General features: G+C 31.5%; 2 protein-coding genes across 6 annotated transcripts in view; one reads left to right on the top strand and one right to left on the bottom strand.

The window, feature by feature from the left end:
* The window catches only part of LOC118193944 (uncharacterized), a 61,037-nt gene extending 54,662 nt beyond the window's left edge, over positions 1-6,375 (top strand). The window contains exon 10 of the mRNA XM_035365109.2: positions 5,211-6,375. Within this exon, the coding sequence (XP_035221000.1) occupies positions 5,211-6,165 (955 nt within the window). The 3' untranslated portion in view covers positions 6,166-6,375. The remainder of the gene's footprint in view (positions 1-5,210) is intronic.
* A 10,926-nt stretch (positions 6,376-17,301) lies between these two features.
* Positions 17,302-25,097, bottom strand: part of LOC118195273 (KRR1 small subunit processome component homolog) — a 99,548-nt gene continuing 91,752 nt past the window's right edge. For all 5 annotated transcript variants that reach the window (XM_085820517.1, XM_085820518.1, XM_085820519.1 and 2 more), the window contains one exon: positions 17,302-17,406. In XM_085820517.1, the coding sequence (XP_085676643.1) occupies positions 17,390-17,406 (17 nt within the window). In that variant the 3' untranslated portion in view covers positions 17,302-17,389. The remainder of the gene's footprint in view (positions 17,407-25,097) is intronic.

The following is a 25,097-nucleotide window of genomic DNA, read 5'->3' as shown; positions in this document are numbered from 1 at the left end:
TCAAAAGTTGAACAAGTAAAAGAGAGTGTGACATTGCAATGCATTCACGTTAGGGAGAAAACAATGATTCAGCATTCTGGAAGGTCATTGTGTTTGTCTAAAATTTTATGCAGGAGATTTATTTACTTTGAATTTCCAACATGTTTATGCCATTGCATCAGTTAAATATCATCTAGGGAATTAAATAAGGTTTTGCTTTCAGCATTACGAGTTAAAATTGTGCTATGCAAAATTAGTGCTGCTCATTACTTTGGGGCTTTGAAGCCCCAAAGTTATTAGTGACGTAACTTTGTTATATTTGGCCTTTAAAATTTTATAAGAAGGGGGGGGGAAGAGAAACATGTAAACTATAATAAGGTAGTAGTTTTAGATAATTTTAATGTTGTTTCATGATTTATTTGTAATGTTTTTAATGTTGTTTAGAAGAAAAGGAATTATGGTAGTCCTACTTACAAAGGAAAGATTAGTATGCAATGTCAAAGACTTTTTTTAGGCAGATGATATATCTAGCAATACTCGCACTGAAGATGAGATGTTTTTATATGCTTGATTTAAGGAATTTCTTGATTTTTTTGGCATAATTATGAATTCAGATTAGATCGAAGACTTTAAATATGTTCCTTAAAAAAAAAAATCTGAAATTGTTTCTGTAGATGAATTTACCTATCCAGTATGCAATCTGACAAAGGATATTGCAATGGACTACATCTGGAGTCCGAAATTTTTGTTTACAATATCAGGGCACAAATTCAATAAAAAACAAAGAAGGAAAAGGCCGAAAAAGGTGCACCACATCTATTGATGACAGAAGAATAAAAAGACTATGTCTCCAAGATAGAAAAATGTCATCAGCGGCCATCAGAAGTGATCTGAATGATGCTGGTGTTTCTGTCAGTTCAAGAACAATCAGGAGAAGATTAACAGATGTTGGACTGAGAGGTAGAATTCCACAAAAAAAGCCTTATCTTAATTTTCAACAACGAAAAAAAGACTGCAGTGGGCAAAGAAACACATTAATTGGATAGATGATCAGTGGTCACAAGTTATATGGAGTGATGAAACTAAGATATCATTATTCGGTAGTGATGGGTGAAAATATGTAAGACGTAGAATAGGAGAAGAGCTACATCCTGACTGCATTCAAGCAACTGTGAAGAACCCAGTTAGTGTTATGATTTGGCCATGCATGTCAGCAGATGGTATTGGTCGCCTTCATGTCATCGATGGGACACTGAATGCCAGAAAATATATTGACACTATTCTAGAACCAAAACTTCTACCTTCCATCAGAGATCTCTTTCCCAACAATGCTTCGTTTATTTTTCAGCAGGATTCTGCTCCTTGCCACACGGCCAAAATATCGAAAGAGTGGTTTCATACAAAGAGCATTAAATTGTTGTCATGGCCATGAAACAGTCCTGACCTCAATCCTATCGAAAATTTGTGGCACCGTTTGAAAACTCTTGTCTGAATAAGGCGCCCATCAAATAAAAGGGAACTAATTGAGGCTGTAATTGTTTCCTGGCATCATGTAATAACGAAAGAAGAGCTAAAGCTCTTGTCAGCTCAATGAAACTTCGATGTGAAGCTGTAATCAAAAATAAAGGATACCCTACTAAGTACTGATAACTCACTGCAATCATCACTATCTAATGTATATCGATAACTATTATTGTTTAACTTTTTTGTATTGCAAATAATTGAATTTTGTTTTTTGTATTGAATTCAGTAATAAATTCTCTTTAAAATGATATATACAAGTTTGCATTTTGTGAAACATAACGTTTTCTATAAGCATACAAAGTTCAAAAACATAAAAATTTCCAAGTGTCCACAATTTTGGCCACCACTGTATACATATTATGTATTGATTGCAGCCTGTCAGCTACTTTCAGATTGTGCATTAGGTGAACCCAGTTAGTGTTATGATTTGGCCATGCATGTCAGCAGATGGTATTGGTCGCCTTCATGTCATCGATGGGACACTGAATGCCAGAAAATATATTGACACTATTCTAGAACCAAAACTTCTACCTTCCATCAGAGATCTCTTTCCCAACAATGCTTCGTTTATTTTTCAGCAGGATTCTGCTCCTTGCCACACGGCCAAAATATCGAAAGAGTGGTTTCATACAAAGAGCATTAAATTGTTGTCATGGCCAGGAAACAGTCCTGACCTCAATCCTATCGAAAATTTGTGGCACCGTTTGAAAACTCTTGTCTGAATAAGGTGCCCATCAAATAAAAGGGAACTAATTGAGGCTGTAATTGTTTCCTGGCATCATGTAATAACGAAAGAAGAGCTAAAACTCTAGTCAGCTCAATGAAACTTCGATGTGAAGCTGTAATCAAAAATAGGTGTACATGCAGTTTGAGTTTGAGACTACTGATAGATGTATATCACTTCAACCAAATAAAAAGTACATAGAAAATAAATAGAAACGGTTAAAAATGCTGACATCATCATTTTTTAGATGTAGCTGTAGTAAATTCTTTTATACTTTACAGTAGAGCAATGCAGATAGGAAAAAAGAAAAAGAAAGCATATAGAAATGGAAATTATCTATTGTTTTATATCTATGGGATGTAGTGAACCTAAACAATCAAATGAAAATTATCTATCCTGTAATCATAAAAAAAAAGTTCTGTGGTGGATGAAAAACGCATGAAATGTGTGCAACATTTACCTATAAAATGCAAATCAAGGGGATGCTGATATGATTATTCTTATATTCTTATAGCTGATAAACTTAATTTTCAGCTACAACATTAATTCTTATAGCTGAAAAACTAGATTCTAATGTTGGGTTATGCATGTATCAAAAAGATACAGTATCTTTCAAAAAATTCCATTCTAAATAATATTTCATGTTGAAATTCATGTTAGGGATAATTCATTTTATCAATGCATTATTTATATAGTCTCTATTTTTATTATGTCCTTGTGTCATGCAAAAATATAGATACTATATTTATAAATAATAAATTTTAATGAATTATTGAATACTTTTTGGTCAAAGAATATCTTTAGAAGGGTGTTCTTCTACAAGGTATATGAGATTGTATACAGTTCGAAGTAATCTATGAAGTAAGTTTTCCTTCTACATTAACCTTCTCAGCTCTCTCGGGACTTGTATGAAGCCACAGGAACCCATGTAACAAGAGTGGATGTTTCCAAAAGACAATGAAGAGAAGGTTGTTTGCCAGAAGACAGGCTGTTTGAATCCTGCTCAAGTCTACGGACAGGCGAGTCCGATTAACATGGGGCAATGGGTGACCGTTCGGTTCTAGCCTAAACACCGTATTTTTATATGGAGAGAGCTAGAGACCCGCTACCTACCCTCCAGTATCTGCGAAATCAACAATTATGGCTGTGGCGGTGTAATGGTCGGGGCAGGCATCATGTTGGATGGCCGCACACCTCTCTATGTCTTTGACAGAGGCTCTGTGACTGGTGTGAGGTATAGGGATGAAGTCTCGGAGCTCTATGTTCGCCTTTTCCGAGCTGCAGTGGACCCTGAGTTTATCTTACAGGATGATAATGCGAGGCCACATAGAGCTCTTCTGGTCAACAAATTTCTTGAGAGTGACGATATTCGCCGGATGGATTGGCCAGCCAGGTCTCCAAACGTCATCCCTATAGAGCAGGTCTGGGACGCTCTACAGGCCACTTCGAGGCCTGTATGGCTGTAAGAGGTGACTGTACCCCTTTCCTTCTATATCTGCTGTTTCAGACCTTCAGACTCCCATGAGTATTACACACGAACATGTGTGTCTATTATAACTGTTGAATGTTCATTTTATTTGTATTATACCAACCTATGTTCACACCAAATTTTATTAAAATCTGTCCAGTAGTTCTGGAGATCGCAGATCAAATATGCAAATTCTTTTAATTTATTTTGCCAGTGTATTAAGTAATACAGTCAAAAGTCATTAATCCAGACTCAACGGGACTTCGGCGATTCCGGATTATAAATCGTCGGTTTAAATATTGTAAGATGGCATGCAGAAATTATAAAATTAAAAATATGAAACTGTAATTTATGAAATAAAGAACAATTATGATCTAAAGGGTATCAAAATTTACAAAAAAAAAAAAAAAAAAAAAAAAGAGCTTAATATTTATTTGTTTACTTTATTAATATTTCTTTCAATGTAAGTTGTTTAAGTTGCTTCGTTTTATGTGATAATACTTTCTCTTTAATTCTATAAACAGACATAATTTCTTGTTCAGTTACAAAGTTCCGCTCTTCAAGTCCTATAATTGCTGTGTCGAGAATACCAAGTAATTTGTCAATAGAAATTTTTTTGTTTTCAATAACCTCTGTGTCACTTTCTTCACTATTGGAAGCGAATTATAATGACAAGGAATTTGATTTAAATCATATCAAAGATGGAGTACATCGAGATGAAATACTACATTTAGTAAGGAATTTTAAGCCAAATAAAAACATCTGCCCTGAAGATAAGGATTCATTGCGCGCCGTGCTGACAGTTCAACTTCCAATTCATTTCGCGCCATGGCGTCCCCCTCCCTCCAGCAGAGCAGCGTGAAATTTATAAACAGATTTCGGAATGGTTAGAGAAACAAAGGATGTGCCTTTATCCATTTTTTGCAGCAATTCCACTTTTTGTTTGATGAACATCAAAACATACTTTCGCTTTGTAGATCCTTTGGGAGCTCCAGCATCGGAAATTCTGTTTGACATAATCGAAAGTTCAAGCTTACTTTTATGAAATTGCTCCAACAGTCTGCAAAAAGTAATAAGCCAGATCCATATCGAAGATTAAGGAACAACGCAATCTGCAACATTAACCAAAATAGATAATTTTAGCTTATACTGTCGGTTATACATTAAACGCGCATGAGTAAACGTATTATGCGTACACGCATATGCGCAGCCGTAAAGGTCTTATGCGCAAACGTCATAAAGTTTGTAGCTTTGAGGTCCGGATTATAGATCATTCCAGATTATGAGTGTCTGAATTAACGACTTTTGACTGTACATATAAAAAAATAAAAGAGCATTTAGCTTTAGTTCAGCGAGACCTAATTCTTGGTAACTGTAGTCACACCGTTTTTTATTATTATTATTATTATTATATCCCAATTTTAAATGCAACTACATTGAATTTACTGTAATATTCTATTGAAACTTTTCAGAATATGTGTGTAAACTTTTAATCTGAAAATCTTTTATTTATAGGTTAACTCCTCAGCAGTTCAAAATGTCGGGAAGATCCAAGAACATAAATCTGCAGACTTTTGAAAAGAAAAACTCGATGAATAAGAAGCCGACTTGTATTCAGGCAACTTGTATTGATACTGAAGACGCTGAAGATGAAAAGCGAAATTTTATTAATAATTCAATGGAAACTTCAAGAAAGGTTGAAGATTTGATCAATGATCGTTCCAATTTATCTGAGACATGGGATTCTGAAAAAAGTTCAAACTGTCATGAATTTTCACAGGTTGAAAATGTTGATCAAGGAATACAAAAAGATATTTTTTTGCAGTCTGATAGTTTTAATGAGAGAAAATTAGATGAGGAGAATGAGAATTATGATACAGGAGGAATTTCATATTTTTCTGGTGGCTCAGAAATGTTAGACGATGGGATTAGGGATAATAAGCAAGATTTTGAAGCAACCAATACGTATATTGAAGAAAGTAAAAAATCTGATCTTAATGCAAATGCTGCAGATTTTATTGATAATACAACCAATATTGAAAGGAAAAAATATCTTAATATAGATGCTCCAGCTTTTATTCCAAGTATGTGGCCAGCTGTTTCTTTTGATGGTAAATCTCTTATGGAACTAGTTGAACTTTCATCTTCTGAGTCTGATATAGAACTACTGACTGCTATTTTGAATAAAAGTTTTGAAAAGTTTGATACAAATCTCTTCAATAATCGGGACAAAGAGGAAATAGATTTTTTGAGAAGCATAAGTAATTCATCTCAGTCAGAAGAAAATCAGTACCTCATTTTGAAAAGGCTGTGTCGTTTAATCAGAAGAGCTCATGACAGGCCTAATATGTACTCAAATGTACAAAATAGATACCGTTCAAACAGTGGATATCAGTCTGGTCAAAATACAAAAGTTTATTCTGCAAAGGTTTATGATAGACCACCAAGACACAGAAGAAGTGAAAAATAATTTTGTATTAAAAAATGAAATGCAGTATTATATATTGTGTAATTTTCAAGTGTTTTTATGAAAAAAATATGGTCTTAAATTACAAGTTTTAATATCATATTAAATAAATATAATTATACATTGTGTAAATATGTAATTACAATTTCCAAAGGTAATGTAATCTATTTGCTTTTGTAATTAACAAAATAAGTAAATAAATTTTAAACTTAATTATTTCTCTGCATTATTTTCCCTACTCTCTTACATTTTAACTTCAAAAACAGCTTTTGTAAAATCATGCAATGCAAAATTTAAATTATAAAATACTGTTTAAGTATACTTTAATAGGATATTTAGCATTAGGTATGGTAATTCCCTGTATATTTACTTTGTTATAATTTTTAGGTTAAGGATGCAGTGGATATCAAATTGGCTAGCTGCCGAAAATTCAGCTATCTGGCTCATTGATGTAAAATTTAACTTAATTCAGTTTCAAACAATGTTGAAACCTATGAACATTTTTATACCATACTGAAAGTATGAAAAGGCATTGAACTTTTGTAAAAGTATGTAGAGAAATGTAAAAGTTGTAGAAAGAAGTTTCAAATTTTAGTTGTGCATAAATATTTATCATGTATAATAGTTTGTTATGAAAACTCAATTTTAATCATAAAACAAGTTTAAACCCACAGAACTCATTGGCAACTTCTGAATTTTTATAAATAATATAATTAAGTTGTCTAGAAGCTTCTTATTAAATATTTATATTTGAATTGAATAGTATAAAAATTGCTTGAAATAATATTAAAATTTTTTAGCAGTTTTTTCATAACATTATAATTATCTGTGTCTTTATATGCTGTTGAATGTAATAAATTTCTGAGCTATTCAGAGCACTAGTAGTTACTGATTGAAAATAGATTACATTTATTAGACATTTCAAAGAAAAGAAAAAAATAAGATTACCCTAATCAGTTATTTCAAGCATAGAATAAAAATTTCTCTCTTAAGTATTGTGGATTATTTGGTATTGTAGCCATAAAAGGACACAAATTGAAAAGAAATGCATAAACATTTCTAGATGATTAAATTGGGTGAGTAGCAAAATTACAATGAATCTTGTCTATCACGTGAGTAATATTTCTGTTAATGCAGGGTTCGTAAGGTCCTTAAAAGTTAGGTTTTTTGGTCCTTAATTTTGACTAAAATCGGCAGAAAGTCCTTAATTTTAATCATCTGAAATTTCTGTCTTGTTTTTACGACTGCTGTTTCGAGTGTGAATTATCATTATGGAGGAATATTTTTGACAATTCACTGTTAAATATGATGATTATCTTTTGAATGGGTTATAATTTGTTTCTATTTCTAATGTAAAGGGTGGTGGGATACTGGAGTTTCTAAACAAGGAGTGCAACATGCATTTCAAAATTATTTCATTTTTTTCTAATGAAGAGCATTTAAACAACTTTCTGCTTTTGGGAATGTAAATTCTTTTATTAAACGGCTCTAAATTTGGCAATTTCCACATTAATTTCTATAGAAAATTTTTGATTCGGAGATCTGAGGATTTTTCGACGCTTTTTTTTTTAGAAACATAATAACACTGATAATTTAACTAAAATAATGGTAATATATTTAAATTACATTTAAGGAATAACATTAAAATAAAACATTTTTATTTTCTTTTGCTGTCATATTGTAAAGTAAAATTACTTTCCATTTTGGCGACTTATTATATAGTCTTTTGAATCTGAAAATAAACAAGGTAATAAATGCTATAAAGCACAGTTTGCAAAACAATTTATAGCAAAAGCAAAATAGCTATATAATTAATTAAAAATTTATTCCTTTCAATTTTTTCATGGTAAGAATTTTCCCATAAAATTGTCAAATTATGTAGCAGTTTTTGCTATAAAATTAATTTTACACTTTTTCCACCGATTTTTTTTTTAATAAAATATTTCTAGCTCCTTTTCTCTTGGAGAATTGGTAGGGCTAATTTTTCTTTAGGATTTTACACATTGCAACTTGGAAAGTTTAGAAGGATTTGAAGGCAAGATTTACAAACCCACAATTACAGAAGATTCCAGAAAAAATTAACAAAATGAAAATGTCTTCATTGTATTAACACAATGGATATATTTTATAGAAAGTTTGTGATGAATTTCTTACGTTTTGGGGAATTTTTGGAAGGACAATGAAAACCTAATGTTTGAATTTTGTACTTCTGATACTAGAAGTCGTTTTCTTAAAATGTCTTAATCTTTTATTTTCTCAACTTTTCACTAGACACAAGTATGGAAAATATCAAAAATGTTTCTAATCTTTTTGCATGGACAGGCATTTATAAAAAAGAATTTTTCTATTAATAAAGAAATTGAAAACTAACAATTTAAAAGATTCACCTTATATGTCTCAATGGATCATACATGGAGCTGACACTTTCCCACCTGATGCAATCTCTGTGGATCCTAAATTCCTCTCCCAGGGCCTTGTCTAAATTCTAAACATTTTGCCATTTCTAGATTTTGTTGCTCGATGTGTCACTAAATTCTAAAAATTCTGCCTCATCAGCCCTGAAAGCAGCCCTTGCTGTACATTGTTTAATATTTATCAGGTTTTTCTTTACATTCTAAATGCATTTTGTTTTTTAGAACAACAGAAATCTTTAATTAATTCTAAAGTGAAGAGGAAACGAATTGAAGAAGGAAACAATGCATAAAGAGGAAGAAAATTATTCTTTGATGATATGTACAGTTATTATTATGTAAATTAACCAATTGTTTATAATTTTAACCTTTACTATAAGTTCCCCTTTCCCTTTCCTCACCATAATGCAAATCAGATAGTTAAACTGGGGTTTCGGGACTGAAAGACAAACTGACAGACTGTGTTTTTGCCCTCCACTTGGATGTTGCATTAGTTTCTGCCAGCTCTGATAATTTGTCATCAGAGCTAATTCATTGCGCAACATTTGAATTTGTTACGACAATGGAGTTACTGAGCTAGCTTAGATTAAAATTAAATTGTATAGTCTTTGACTACTAGTCCACATTTTTAGTTTGAATTTGACTGTTCCTGTTTAATTGCATCACCACAAGCTGTAATTGATTTTGTCAACATACGAATGCGCCTGTATGTTCGAAGTTCTTTTTAAATAAAAGGTTTATTTAAGCCATTATGTGACTTTGTAGTTACTTTCAGATAGTGATAATTTGCTTCATGTCTATAAGAGGTTTTGAACTATTTAACTTTTACAAGATCAAGTAAAACCTTGTTATGTACACTGTTAAGAGATTGCAAAATTAGGAGATAAAGCACATAGAAACTAGTAGGAACATTAGTTTGTGTATTGAAACTGATATTTAATTGTTAGGAAAGATGTTTAAAGAGAAGAAAATTTATATAAATTAAGCCAAAATGTCTGGGAAGGCTTCAAATTAAAAAGACGCATAAATATTTTGTTATGTGTTGTTGTTACAACACATATATGTTTTGTAGCTTTTAAGAATTAATGTTATGACATTGATTTAAAACTGACAATTTTACATGCATTTTAAACTATGAAATGTTATTAGATTATGATTTTAATAGTGCTTTTTCAACAAATGTTTTTAAAAATTAAATAAAATTTAAAATAATGGTCATGTAAATAAGGATTAAGGGTATTTAACTACGTAATTTAATTATTTGTAACTTACTACTCACCTTTAAATATTATTCCTGCATATTAAAGCAAGTTATTGCTTTTCATTAATCCTTACTGTAATCACAAGATACAGCACAACAATGTAAAACTTATTCTTTGCATCTAGTAACTTATTGGGACCTTAAAATATATTAACTAGGTTACAATGCCAGGAACTCTACATGAAGCAATAACACTAACTGAGTCAGATAGGTGGTGCACTACTAACTTTCAAATTTTGCCAACCTCAAAAGTAAATCAGGCTTTCAGGTTTGTTCTGATCAACAAATCTCTCTCTAGGCAAGCAGCAGCACTGGCAACAGCCATGCTTCTGTTACAAATCATGCTGATTATGATTTTATTTCTCATTTTAACCTATGCCATTTGACATAAAATCTACCTTCTATTTACTACACCACTAGACCAGGGGTTCTCAACCATTTTGTCCCCAAGAGCACATTCTAGAATGTATGTTAGACGGCAGGCACCAATTACTTTTTCAAGGTGAATTCATAGTATGATAGAGTTCATAATAAATGCACATTAAAAAAAAGAAAGAAATTGGTCGCATTGTGCTGGTACCTGTGTTGGACGCAATTTCTTTTTCATTAAAAATGAGAAAACTTTCAAGTAGAGTTTTATTGAAAACAAAAGCATTTTTATAAAGTGATCGCACAGCGGAGGGCACACTTTAAACGATCTGCGGGTGTCATAGTGCCCACGGGTATAGGGTTGTAAGTATGTGGCAAAATGAGACATAAAAGAAAAATCAACATAAAGCTGTTAGTAAAACGTAAATAAAATGTCCCTAAGCTTTCAAACTATTACTTATTTCGAACTATGTCCAACTATTATACGTGTAAAATATTTAATGCTACTTGATAAATTTTATAAAGGGGATCTTATTCTCAAATTTGTTTTATAGTTATGTTTAACCTTTTGAAGACGGGATGGCCATCATAGTGGCCATAGAGTCCACTTTAGTGGCCGTGTCTTTTTACCCCATTTTCCAGGCTGAAAAGTGGGGTGAAATGTCAAATTTGACATCCCTAGGGTTTTAACCACTTATCTCTTTCAAAGGTCTTCCTTTTGCGACATAGATGCACCCCTCTGAGAATCCATTAAACTACACACAAGAATCTTTGTTGCAAATAGGAGGTGATTTCTTAGGGGGGAAAGCATTCTGTTCAAGATTCCTTGTTCTTTGGTAGCTTTTATTGCTACCAAAGCCCTGGCCTCAAAAGGTTAATAGAAAAGATCTATTTTATTCTTAGAGGGTTACAAAAACTGAGTTCAGACATAAGTTGATTGAATTTTAATTGAATTTATTCAGCTCCCATTTGCTGATAGATCCTTAATTTTTTTCATTAATGATCCTTAAAAGTACTTAATTTCCATGTGCAGAAATATGTGCGAAACCTGTAATGAGTATAAATATTGAATATCATCTCCACTGAACACCAATATCTACTAATAAATAATCTTGAAATAAAATCTGCTGTGCAGCACAGCAAGATCATGATAACTCCAGATACTTTAAAAAATGCTTGGCATAATTTATAGTCAACTACCATATTTCTTCGTGAGGATGAAGAAGATGATAGCCACGAATTTGAAGGTTTTTGGATAGCCAAAGGTGAAATATTACAAAGAAATGTGGAGATGCAGTAATAAATGATGATATAACAGATGTTTTTCATTGCGGTTTCAATGCCCCAACATCAATCAAGGAACGGCGAAATCTGCAGTATGGTTCTAGATCCAGAAAATATCGATAGCGAAGAAAGTGACAGAGGGTTATTGAAAACGAAAAAAAATTTGATTGATATATTAGTTAAAATTATCAACATAGAAATTACAGGACTTGAACAGTGGAACTTTGTAACTGAAAAACTTACATTGAAAGTAATGTTTAATAAAGTAAACAAATATTTTTTTTTTTTTTTTTTTTTTTTTTTTTTTTTGTAAATTTTGATACCTTTTAGATCATAAATGCTTCATTATTTTATAAATCACTATTTCCTATTTTTAATTTTATAATTTCTACATGCCATCTTAATGGATTTAAACTGATGATTTAATAACAGGGTTGCCACGCTACCCGGAAAAATCAGGGAATTTAAATATTTTAGTCAAAATCTGGAAAAGTCGGAATTTCATATGTCATTCCCGCCAAAAAGCAATTTTTACACCAATGTTGGAAGTGATCACTTTTCTTCATGAATTATATATCGCATGAGCGTCATTCAGGCAGCTGATATAGAGCCAGTTTTTGTAGCTGCAATCATATTGTCTTTTAGAAAGGCAAAGCAAGTTTTCAAAAACTCTGGTTTTCAGTAACATCGAGAATCAAGAGATTCACGTGGGTATGTGCAGTGTATGTTGAACAAAAGAAAATGCCTTTCCATTCTCATATAAAACAAAGTCGGTTCAATTCCAATATACAGTAAGCACAGGATTTGGCAACATTGTTATGAGCAGTAAACCGGACATTTATGATGAATGGTAAACAGGTCACTTTGGCGTTGGCGACAATTTTCAAAATCATGTCAAGAATGTACCGTATACTAGAATTTTTCCACAAAATCTTTTTAACAAATGCCTTATTTGTCATTTTGTAGTAAAATATAAAAACACTAAGCAGTCATCTAGGCTAACCATTTAATATAACTAACTATATTCCTCAAAATATCGTTGGTTATTTTAATTCAAGTTTTAAGTAATTAACTTTATTTTAATGTTGCTTCTTCTCTCTAAATGCATTTAGTATGAGTCCTTTCAAATTTTAGGCAATTTTCTCTGGCATACTCCTGCAACTAATTCTAGCAGTATGATGACATACCATCACGAATTAATGCACGTATATTTTGCTTATGTATGCTGCTAAATAAATGTAAAATACCTGAATTTATTTAAAAATATCATTAAATAGATTTCTTTGTTTAACTTAGCTGCAAAATATCTCAAAAAAAGACATTTTTTAATCCAGATTGGACAGATTCTAATCCCAATCTTCAGTGGAGGAAACAACTATGATTATAGTTATAATAGTAATGCTTTGGGAAAGCGATTTTGTCTTACTTAATTGGCAAATTTTGTGTTTTCAAGTGGTACCATAATTAATTTACCTCTCAGCACAGCCAATGCGCATTACGCGGATAGACTGGAATTTTCTTAAAACACACCTGGAAAAGTCAGGGAATTTCATTCTCCTGTTTGAGTGGCAACCTTTTAAGGATATCTGGAAAAATCCCAAATCCAGTATCACCGAGGCCAGATCTCGGACTTTGTACTGTAAGTGTGTGGCTGCCAGAGTGCTTAATTTAAATCCAAGATCTAAAAATCTTCATTTCCACTAACCAATAAAGGTAAAGAAAGGCTAAAAATGAAGTGCAAGAAATGGCTAAATATACTCTTGTTAATGAAAAAAAAAATTATGCCTAGCATTAACAATCTCAAAATAATCAAAATGGAAATTTTTATCTCATGTTAATAAAAAAATTTCTGTAGTATGCTGTGCTTCAAGTACAGAATATGCAAGTGAATGAACAATTAATTTTTATTCACTGATTAAGTAGCTTTCTAACCCAGTTCTAGAAACTGATCACTAAGCTGATAGAAAATAAGAGAGTTAATTATCCTAATATATTTAAAATAATTAAAAGAACTTTTTTTCATATTTGGTAGCATATACACATCATGTTAAAAGTGGGTAATACTGTGCAACAACTTTATGCTTTTTTGCATAAAAGTATTGAATACATATAATTTTCCACATCATTATTTTACTAATTCTGAAAATGGCAAAAATGTGTATAAAGAATCATTAGATAATTTGTGAAATTATCAACTTTGGCTTAAGGAAGAAAAATTATTTTTGTATTTTTAATTAAACATTATAAAATTTAATAAAAACATTTAATAAAAGCATTGAAATTTTTTTTAAATAAAAGAATTTTTACTTTCATGCATATTTATTTTGCCAAATATTTAGTCAGATAATCATAAGTGAATAAATACTAGTTGCTGAATATTCAATATCTAGGCCAGATAATGGACGTTAGCCAAATTATCTACTGCATCACTAACAGCTCTATTCCAAAACCAGAAAAATCAGTGTTTTAAATGTCAGTAGGCACTGAAAGCTTAACTCAAAATGGCTTGATGTTTTTTTGGGGGGGAGGAGGGGAGAGGAAAGCTAGCTATCTCTCCCCTCCTCCCCCCAAAAAGTGTGTATTAAAAGTTTTAAAAACTCTGGCATAAATCTATACTTTTCTGCAAAATTTTATCACAATCATTAGATTTTATTTTTAACATTAACAAGAGTAGGGAAATTATATATTCCTGAAAATTTTAGCATTGCCATTAGATTTTATTTTTAATGCTAACAACAATTGAAAAACTACATAGTTCTAAAAATTTTAACATTAATATTAAAAGTTTTGTAACTTTAAGACAAAATTCTTTAACAATATAATTTTTTTAGGCAGAAAGAGTTGTGCATTAAGTGGCCATTCTGCGACAATTACCTGCTCTAACACAAATTGATTTGATTTATTTAACTTTGGAAGAATGTTTATGTATGCCTAACATTTGGCAATATTGCACTGAGATATTATAGTAATAATTGAGATATTATAGTAAATTTAAAAATGCAATTTTATTTCAATGACATTGCACAACTGTTTAGATATTTTCTTTCTTTGATTGTTTTTCTTTTTTTCCTTACTATCTATACCTCTTTCTTTTTTTACATAGTCTAATATCTTGTTATTTAATAAATAACTATATTTATTGTTGAAGTGGCAACACCATATTTGTACTATGTAAACGTTGCTCAGCAACGTGAGAAATTGTTTTAAAATTAGAATTCTGAAGTTTTTACCAGCTAGTAGTAGTATGAAAGTTTTGCCACTAAAGAATTTCTTCAATTTATCTATCTCCGTGAACTAGAAATAAAATTTATGTTCTAGTAAGAAGATTGCCTGTTTTGTCAATTACTGCAAAATACATTACAATAGGACAAGGCTAAAGGGGGTTAATTAGGGAAGTTGATTCTAAATAAGGCTCCATGAGTCAAAAAGTTTGGAAACCACTGTTCAGTTTTCAACTATGATATGTGTATCCTTGGAAATACATAACGTCTTAATCAGGGATATGCAAACAATTATCAGCAATGGCAAAAAACAACAGAGTTATAATAAACGATGCTAGAAAAGCAAAATATTTAGAAAGTTTAAATTCCTCATTGAATAAAATGATAAATAAATTTACCTTTTATTCTTAGAACAGTCTTTGACTAATTGATACTTGAAGGCTAAATCTGAAGACAGCTGACAAGGCATTAAAATATTTTTCTGCATTCATAAACACTGAATTTGTAAAAAGAACATTCTTAAGTTAGACGTATTATTCAAATAATGATTGTAACAAATGGCATGCTGTTTCGGATTTAATAATTTATCTCTTGAAATTTGATCTTGTCTTCAAAACTTTTTCCTCATGAAAGTGAGATAAAGAATCACATTAATAATGGGTCTTGAACAAGAATGAAGGCCTACCTTACCTTCTTTGTTAATGATTTTTTTATTAATTTTTAGATATAGAATATGATAAAGTATCATTAACCTAAAAGGGCTATTAGTCTAGAAATGGCATTTTGCGCTGAATCACTAAAAACATTGTATCAATTTTCAAATTGTTGTCACCAAATATTATTGCCCTGTAATATATTAAAAGAAATTAAATAATGAAGAATTTGCATGAATGTATGTATACCTTCTAACATTGTGAAAAACCAATGGTACCTAAAGCCATCAAACTGTGAATAACCTAGTCCTCCACCTGGAAGCCTGAGTTTGAAATTTCAAATTTTGTTATTGTCTATTTCATATTTTATAAAACTTGGCAAATTTTTTATTAAGAAACTCAACGATTTCAAAGCGAGGAATTATAACACTGTATGGGAAAAACATTTTTATCTCCAGCGCAGGAGTCTGTCTATCACAAATTCTAAAGATATGCTGTTTTTAAATATTTTTATCCCAAAGGACATTTAACCAAATGCTCTCAAAACTTGAATAATTTAATAATAATAAAATAAATTTAAAAAAAAAATGTCCCTTTTGGCATATTGCTAAATCTGAACGCGTTCAGTTTTTTAGGTTGTTAGCCCAGAAGGACTATTAATTTCAAAACGACATTTGCGTCAATTCACTTTTCAAACTGTTGCCAACAAATATTATTACCATGTTTTATATTTAAAGAAACTAATTAATAAAGAATCTGCATGAATATTTCTTGCATTGTGAAGAAACAACGGTACCCAGAGCCATAAAATTTTGAATAGTGTAGTCCTCTAACCGAACATGGAATCTTGGGAGTCTGAATTTGTTTTATTATCTATTTCAAATTTTGTAAATCTTTAACGAATTTTTGATTAACAAACTCAGTAATTTCAAAGTGAGCAATGGCAACTTTGCATGAAAAAAAAAAAAATGTTTTTATCTCCAGTGCATGAGACTGTGTATAGGAAATTCTAAAGATATGCTGTTTTTAAATATTTTGTGATATTGCTGATGAATTGAATTTTATGTGGCTTAAGTGCAAAGAACTTGATATTTAATAAATAAAGGTAATACACAAAACATTAGAAAACAATCTTTTGAGCATAATATAAAATCTGAAAGCTTTCAGATTTTTTTTTTTTTTTAAATATTTTATTTTAACTTACTTGTTTAAAATTCTTATTACTATTTATGCTTGTTTTGATACATATTTAGTAAATATATGTATATTTTTTAAGTCTGCAATTTTTAGCTATACAATATGGTATAGTACTATTCATTTTGGGTTTGAGTATTATGGCTATTAGTATTTTCTTACAGATCAAGACTTTAGTCTGCAACTTAGTGTGAATGAAGTTATATATTAATTATTACATATTCAGTCAGTACTTTACTATAACATAACATTGTTTCAAGAATGCTTATCATTTTTAGTTTATGTCTAGAATTTATTAACAGTTAATAAATTCATCAATTTTCTCATTTCTATTTTACAAAAACTGAAATAGAAAATAATTACAGTACATTAATAATGCTATGTTTTAATTTAAAAATATGTGTTATTACTGTGTTTATTTGAAATAACCAGTCTTTGGATTAAATTTCCTAGCTTAATTAATTAATCGATTAATTTTATGGTGTTAAAAAAAATACCATAAAAGATGTACTGTGGTCATACATAAACATTAGCATGATATACTGTGGGAATACTGGAAAGGCAAGGAGATCATATGTATTAAAGAAAAACTGAAGGTATTCCTTTAATTACAAAAAGTTATAAAGGGGGTGTAGCAAGGGACTGCTGCTCTAGAACATACCTCCTGCATATCAGTTTCTTCCATTGTTATCAAAGGATTAACTTAACTATGATTGCATAATTCCATATATATAAGAGTTACTTAATTTCATTTTTGTAAAAGTTTATTTCTTATATACAAAATTTACATATTGAAAACGATTCTTCATTGCTTTCATATATAAGCTTTTTTAGTTATGCTACCTTAGCACCTGAAATAGAAAAAAATTAACAACAAGTTAAAACATTATGCCAAATATTTATATACACACATTGAAGAGCCAAAACATTATGACTACCTACTTAAGAATGCATTGTACAAAATTTGGCCTGCAAAACAGCTGCAACTGGCCTTGGCCTGGATGTAACACATTCTTGGTAGATGGCTGGAGACAGGTTGTTTTAAATGTCTAAGCTGCAGTCATATGTTAAGATATTCCGACATGTAGTGTTTGAGCTCTGAGCTGCAGCTCCACGACATCCCAAATTTGCTCTACTGGGTTAAGAGCTGGTGAGTTCGGTGGCCAGGACATTAATTGAAATTCATCCTTATGCTCCTAAAACCACTTCAACATTATTCGAGGCTTGTAACATGGAGCCATTGTCCTGCTGGAGAATTTAATTTCCATTCGGGAAGACAGATGCCATGTAATAGTGCAACTGATCTGCAATTATGTTCAGATATCTGCAGACTTCATGGTCTGTTCTACCACAACCAAAGATCCCGAAGGCACCCATGAATGTCTCCTAAAGCATATTACCACCACAGCCTGTGTATGAGCTGCTCTACCGGGAAGTGGGGCAAACTATTTGCTTGGAAGACAGCATACCCTAACATGACCATCGATGTGATGAATGAGAAAATGTGATTCATCCGTCCATGCTACTGTTTTCCACTTATCATGGACCAGTCTTCGAAGTTCCCGGGCCCACTGTGGGCATAGTTTACAATGAGGCTTGGTGAACAGAGGACTGTGTGTTCTGAAACACTTGCACTTGTACCTGCATTGTATTGGGCTGTCAGCTAAGCCACTGACAGGTGCCGATTTTGCTGTACCAAGCGGGACAGTCTCCGACATCCTTTTTCTTTGATGACACGTGGACGTCCAACACTATGGCATCTACTGCTGGTTTCACTGTCATTTATCCATTTTGCATAAACACTAACAACGACAGACTGTGAACAGCATATCATTTGTGGAGTTCCAGAGATATTCGTTACGAGTCTTCGGCCATTATAATCTGTCTACTATCAAACTCGCTTAGATCAGCAGCCTTTCTGATTACTCACAAAAGTAAGTGCAAAAATGATTCCTCACCTTCTCCAACAGTAGTCAAGTACCATTTCTGCTTAATCGAGTGCCCTCCACATCATCCAGATGAGTTCATTGAAAAATGTGGGGATGATCATAATGTTTGGCCCGACAGTGTGTGTGTGTATATATTATATATATATACAAATAGACCAAAAAGGCCAAAGTAAACTGTTGTCTTCATTAGAGACAGAAAAATAAATAAAATCTTACACAGGTTCAGATATCCTTTCAGAAACCACAGAAAAAACTCTTCAGACCGACATTTTCTGCTGCAACAGTACTACAATTTTGGTTTATGGACAAAAAATCAAGTCCAGACCTCAGATTTCTTTGAAATTTTAATTTTGTTTTTTATGTATGTGAAGTGTCAACAAATATTACTGAATCTGATTCTCTATGGATTTAAAAAACAGAAAATTAGTTGATTTAAAAGCTACTTAAAAATGAATTGTAATATCAGTAACACACATTTGTATTCTATCAAAACAACTACTGCAAACATAACACATGATAAATTACTGCTTAACTATTCTTCATTGTCAAAGCTTCCTGATCTTAATGAAAGCGTTAAGGGTTGAAATGGTAGGTCCTCCTGTATCATGTAAGCCTAGAAGCTCAGTTCTGAACAGATTAAAAATTGCAAAAAATGAAATACAAAATTATCACTTTATGTAACATAACTTTTGTATAACTTCAAAAGTAATTACTCCTCTATGCACATGGTGTCAAAAAAAAAAAAAAAAAAAAAAAAAAAAAAAAAAGATCTGTAGGAGATTTTCAGAGGTTAAATGCAATAATTAATTCAATTTAACCTCTTCTAAATTCCCCTTACACTGAATCTCAAGCTGTTATTAAATGAAGGGACAATTTTTATTACTGAGGTAATTTCTCAGTCCAATGGGCTGGCTGGAAGATTTCATATGCAGCTTAAAAGTGCAATAATGGCTCATAAAACTCAAAATTGTCTGATATTCAGCAAATAGTTGGGTATAAGTTCTGCCATTAAAAACAATATAAACACTATATGTGCGAACTTGTTTATTGGTACTAAACTTAAATTACCTCAGATATGCTAAATCTTACAAATTCTGTACCTTTTTCTGAAGCCTATGTTTCACAACTTTAATCAGTCAAACCAATTCCAGCCTCTAAACATCTTCAGCCATCAGTTTATGTATACCCAGCAGTCCAAACCTGTTCATATGTAATTATAAGAATTGATTCAGTTTAACCTCTTCTAAATTCACCTTATGCTGGATCTCATGCTGTTATTAAATGAGCTGACATTTTTTATTACTGAGGTAAATAACAAAAATACTACAGTTTAAATCAGTCCCATATTGTCAGAATGTATAGATATATCTGAAATTCCTCAGATTCCACATAAAAAAGGTCTGCGAAGCCTCGAACATTGTTTTGGAACATTACGAGTCTTTATAACTACTTGCAGTAGACTTATGTTAATTTTCTAAAAAGACTGATCACTGCAAGTAATTGAATATTTTTCTCATGTTTATCTGTTATCACAGTATATGAATACTTCAAAATTTATTATTATTTTTTATGGCATACATTTGAAAACTGTTGAAAATTCTTATTTCACTAATTTTTCATTATAACATGCATTTGCATCATTACATATTTCAACTAGTATTTCATGTAATATCATTACAATGACTCTCGATTATCTGAGTGCAGATTAACCATGTATGGCAGCCGCCACTCACACACTCAATGCTATGTGCAAGTATGTAAAAAACACACATGCACAAATTTGGGAGCAGAGAAAGATTCTGCTTAATATAGAAATCGAAGATTTATTTAATTGTGAATCTTCAATAAAGATTTTGGCATATATGTGAAGCTATATGCCAAAATATTTAAAATGTAAAATTCTTCAAGATTATTGATAGCGAAAAATTGAAGAATGATTCGATAGTTGCCCGACTAAGCTGGACTTTCAATGCATGAGAGATGCGAATACTGTTTCAAATGTCGCAACAGAAGAGGCAGAGAGTGTTACTGAAAATGAAAGCTGAAAAAATCCTGACAATTCATTACATCAGTTCCAGGACAGCAATGATTTCTACTGAAATAGTATTGGACTTCGTTAACAAAAGGGGATTCGAATAAACTAATAGTATCTCAATATGCAATGAAATCCAACAGATATTTAAATTTTCTCCTAAACAATGTAAGTACTGATTTTTTTTTTAAGAAGTAAATGCATACAATAATGAATGAAAATTGATGGCTTATCCATGTTTTTCAGTTATCTGTGATCTGCTTCCATGACATTAGCCAGGATAATCGAGGTAACACTGTACTTGCATATCTATAATTTATTTTATATGTGCATTTCAATGTATAATTCTTATTGGAATGTGTATGCCTTCCATTAGAATTCATTGAAATCAACCCTTTTTGTCTTGTGACTACTCACCAGAAGGATTTCTATGGTTATCTTATGGTCAGCTGCTCACGCCACCAGCCAGCTGACATTACCTTGTTTCACAATATCTCAGCATGCCATAAGCTGACAACACATTTGTCTTTACCATTCTGTGAAACTGGAATACCATGTAGCAGCTTCTGCTTTTAACGAATAAGTCTGTGGTTATAAATTTTATTGTTTTAAGTAACAAGGAGTCATAGCTTGTAAGAATCAACAGTGGACCACATCAAACCCTTGCACACTAATATTAAACTAAAATTAATGAATAAATGCCATTAGGTCAGAATCAGGAAAACTTAAAGAGCAGAGGAAATATAATGACTTTCACACTGTGGAAAAGAAATTTTTTTTTAATTGATGATTTAATACATCATAAATGACAAAGTTGCAGGAAAAAATCTGTTGATATTGCTGGTGAAAAAATACCAGAAAGTTCTTCATCTAGAAGTCAAATCAATTTTTGCTCAATATTTAGGAATAATAATAAAAAATTTAGTTATAATTTCTTATTGGCCATTGTTTGCTAAGAATATTGTAAATCTTATGCAAACTGTCAGTAGGAATCCTGAAAAAATAAGAGCATCCATAACCTTAGCATGCAGACCAGAAATACCATTCAAAGTTGTGAACACAGATTGATACTATCAATCTACAAGACAGTATTGATACTATCTATCAACTACTGGGTCAAGGAAATAATTATGTGTTATGCATTACGGATGAGCATAAACGATGGCTTGAAGCTACCCAAGATTTTCCTGAATGTCAGATCTACGTATAAAGCACTGTTGCAGACATTTTCTTCGACAAGAATACCAGATGTACAAGCGATCAGGGAACCAATTTTACCTCTATATTAACACAGAAATTTCTTAGAATAGGGCATATCCAAGATTTTCATGTCCAATGTATTCACCTAGCAATGGTTTAGTAGAGGGCTGAAATAGAGTTCTTAAAAATATGTTGCATCATGTTATGTGAAAAGAGCATTAGAGGATAAGACAACAAATTTCACTTCTATTATTTGGTTATGAAGATGTTCCAGATATGACAAACAAATTCTATCTCTATTATTTGGTTATGAAGAGGTTCCAAACTACACTACGATTGTACCACTATTTAATCTTCCATACAGAAGTAAAGCTCCATGGACCTTTAACACCTTTAACCCTCTCAGCACCATGACCAGCTTTATCCGGCCACGACAGATTTTGCCACTTGTTATATATTAGCTTATAATTTAAGATATTTTGTTTTCTTACTTTCATTAATAATATATATGCAATCTTGATGAATGTAAGTTTATGAAAATAGAGACTAATATAGGTAAACATACATATTTAGCTAATAAAGGCTCTTTAAATACAGATCTTCATGACAGATCCAAAAGCCTGGGCCACTCAGAGGGCTCAGAACCATCTTCGGCAGTAGAAATACCTTTACCACCAATATGTCACAACTAATTGCAGAATACTTAAATACCTCAAAATGTGATTACAGAAAGCATTAGAACAAACTTTTCTAACTGCTCCTCATAAGCAAAGAGTACTTTAACATTCATCTGTTAGAAAATCTAAGCTACGACAGCAAGTTCTGCTAGATTCTAATAACAACGTATACACAAGCTGGATGGAAGATGGAGAATTTGTACAACATACTCCACAGCATTTCTATAAAGTTAAGTTACTTGATAGGAAATCTTGAAAGGTACACTTTTAAAAAAAAGGGGGGGACAGTTCTATATCTCCCGTTCTACTGGGGTGATTCACGAAATTCAAATTGCGTTCTTCATGTCTTGAAAGCGCGACTTAGGATATATATTAGATTTATATATAGCTCTACTCTAACATAGTTATTTTGACACAAAATCGGACTTTTTCTGAAATAACATACCAATTTACTTCGATTCTACGACTCAAATTATGCCTAAATATTACATTTTGTAAAATTTAGTGCAAAATTTACGGAGAAATTCAACAATTTATGCTGGCGCTTTTTATTCAGTTTGCGACAAAATTAGTTCACTTTGCGAACTTTTTAATATGTGGCAACCTATTTTCATTTCCATTTTTATATAGTGCGTGAGAGGAAAAAAAAGACCCTCCACCTTTCAAATAATGTTCTTTATATTATATTTTTAATTATAATTGTTATTAATTTTAAGCATTTTTTTCTTTTTCGAATTTTATTTTAATTGTTTAAGTTGCACGGTTTCTTTCGAATAACTGTTTTAAAAATTTCTATTTATTCATTCGAACTGCGTAGTTTAAATCAAAGGTGCATTGTTTATTTTTTTCAAATAGTTTTCTTTATGCTACTATTTTAGGTAATTTTTAAATTTTTTGATATTTTAATTGTTAGTGTTGCATTGTCTGTTCAGATAATTATTTTAAAATTTTCTATTTATTCATTCGAACTGAGCATTTTAAATATATTTATTAATATAAATTTTTCAGAATTTGATTTTATTTATTTGAATTGCGTTTCTTTCAGAAAAATACTTTGTAATCCAGACTACAATGCGTTTGCAAACTGCATATATTAAAAGAGAAATTACAGTAAAGTACAAATAACACGCATTTCAATATTCTGTTCAGAAAAGATATATATAAATAAGAGAGATGTATAACGGACATTCTAACTTAGGATTACTTGTATACACTTTAAACAGTTTTATCATTGTGCCCATTGCTTTACACAATTTTATCCTACATTTGGTTTCTTAAAATGTTATTCATATTTTAAACAAATATTTTATTTTTGAAATCACAACAATCAAATATAAGATTAAAAAGTTTTAAATTTAAAAAATACAAATACTAAATTTTACACAAAAATTAATTTTTTCTTCAGGCATTCTACTTTATTCTTGCTCTTTTTCTTTAGGCATTCTGCAAGTATATTAAAAGCATCCAACTTTTCGAAACATCTTTGGTATTTCTGACAATCATTTTAAATAAAGTTATCATCTTCCATTTCATAAAGACCCACAAACGGATGAACGATAAATTCGCTGAACACTGGTAGTTCACTCCGGGGTATGAATCCCGGCAAACGGGCTGGTTGCATGGGCGTTTTCGTGGATTTTCTCATGTGTAACGTGTATGCCAGCTGGTTTCCCTTAGAAAGTTCTTCACAAAGGCATCCTTCCTTTTAGGCAGATAGCCCTGCTTTGCCGTAACTTAATAATCCAATTCAATCCATTTCATCAGTTTTTGGTCAGAGCCTTTATCAGTCTTTAGAGGCATTTTGAAGGTATGAGATGAAAGGAAAGACTGGTTTCATCAAGAGGTTTGGGTTTATTTAATTATGACAAAGCACACTAGAGCTATCTGCCTAAGGGGAGGGATGCCTTCGTGGAGGACTTTCTAAGGAAAACTGGCTAGTATACACATTACATATGAGGAAAGCCACGAAAACGCCCATGCAGCCAGCCCGTTCACGGGGTTCGAACCTCGGACCGAACTATTAGTGTTCAGCGACTTTACCGCTCGACCGCTGTTTCATCAGGAGGGGAAAAAAACGTCTTTAGGTGACATCCACATACATCACTGGATAAACTCCTGAATCTTCAAATAATTCGACTGAGAAATCATGGGATTCTCTGTTTATGATACGATATGATGTTCTATAACGTAATTTAAATTTATACAAACATATAGTCTAAAACCAGTCACCCTTCACTTTAATCTGCAATGATATCGTTTTTGTCTTTTCTGTTAACACAAGCTCAGTTGATGGTATTTGCTGGTGTACATGTTCAAGTGTTTTCTCTTTGAACACCTAAATTCTTTGAAGTATCCTGAAAGTATATTCAAAAGCATTCAACTTTTTGAAACATCTTGGTACGTTTGACAGCCAACTTTCCCTGCAAATTTTTGCTTACTTTTCTGCCTAATTTTCTTCTTTCCTTCTACAGTTATTTTCAGTGCTCACACAAGAAAATTAAGTTTTTCGATTGCTAGACTTTCATAAATTTTGCATTCTTGTCAATTTTTTTAAAATATCAATTACATGAATTGCGTTTCAGCTGAAGACAACTTTTCATTTTCTAGTCATTTTAACTATAAATAAAGTTTAAAGCGAAGTCCAAAGGATAAATATTTTAATTAAAAGATTTTTTGCTAAATGA

Source organism: Stegodyphus dumicola, chromosome 7 (genome assembly GCF_044657685.1).
Source record: "Stegodyphus dumicola isolate Sdum_Otavi_A_Nest chromosome 7, ASM4465768v1".
Taxonomy (NCBI): Eukaryota; Metazoa; Arthropoda; class Arachnida; order Araneae; family Eresidae; genus Stegodyphus; species Stegodyphus dumicola.
This window is presented reverse-complemented; position numbering and strand designations above follow the sequence as displayed.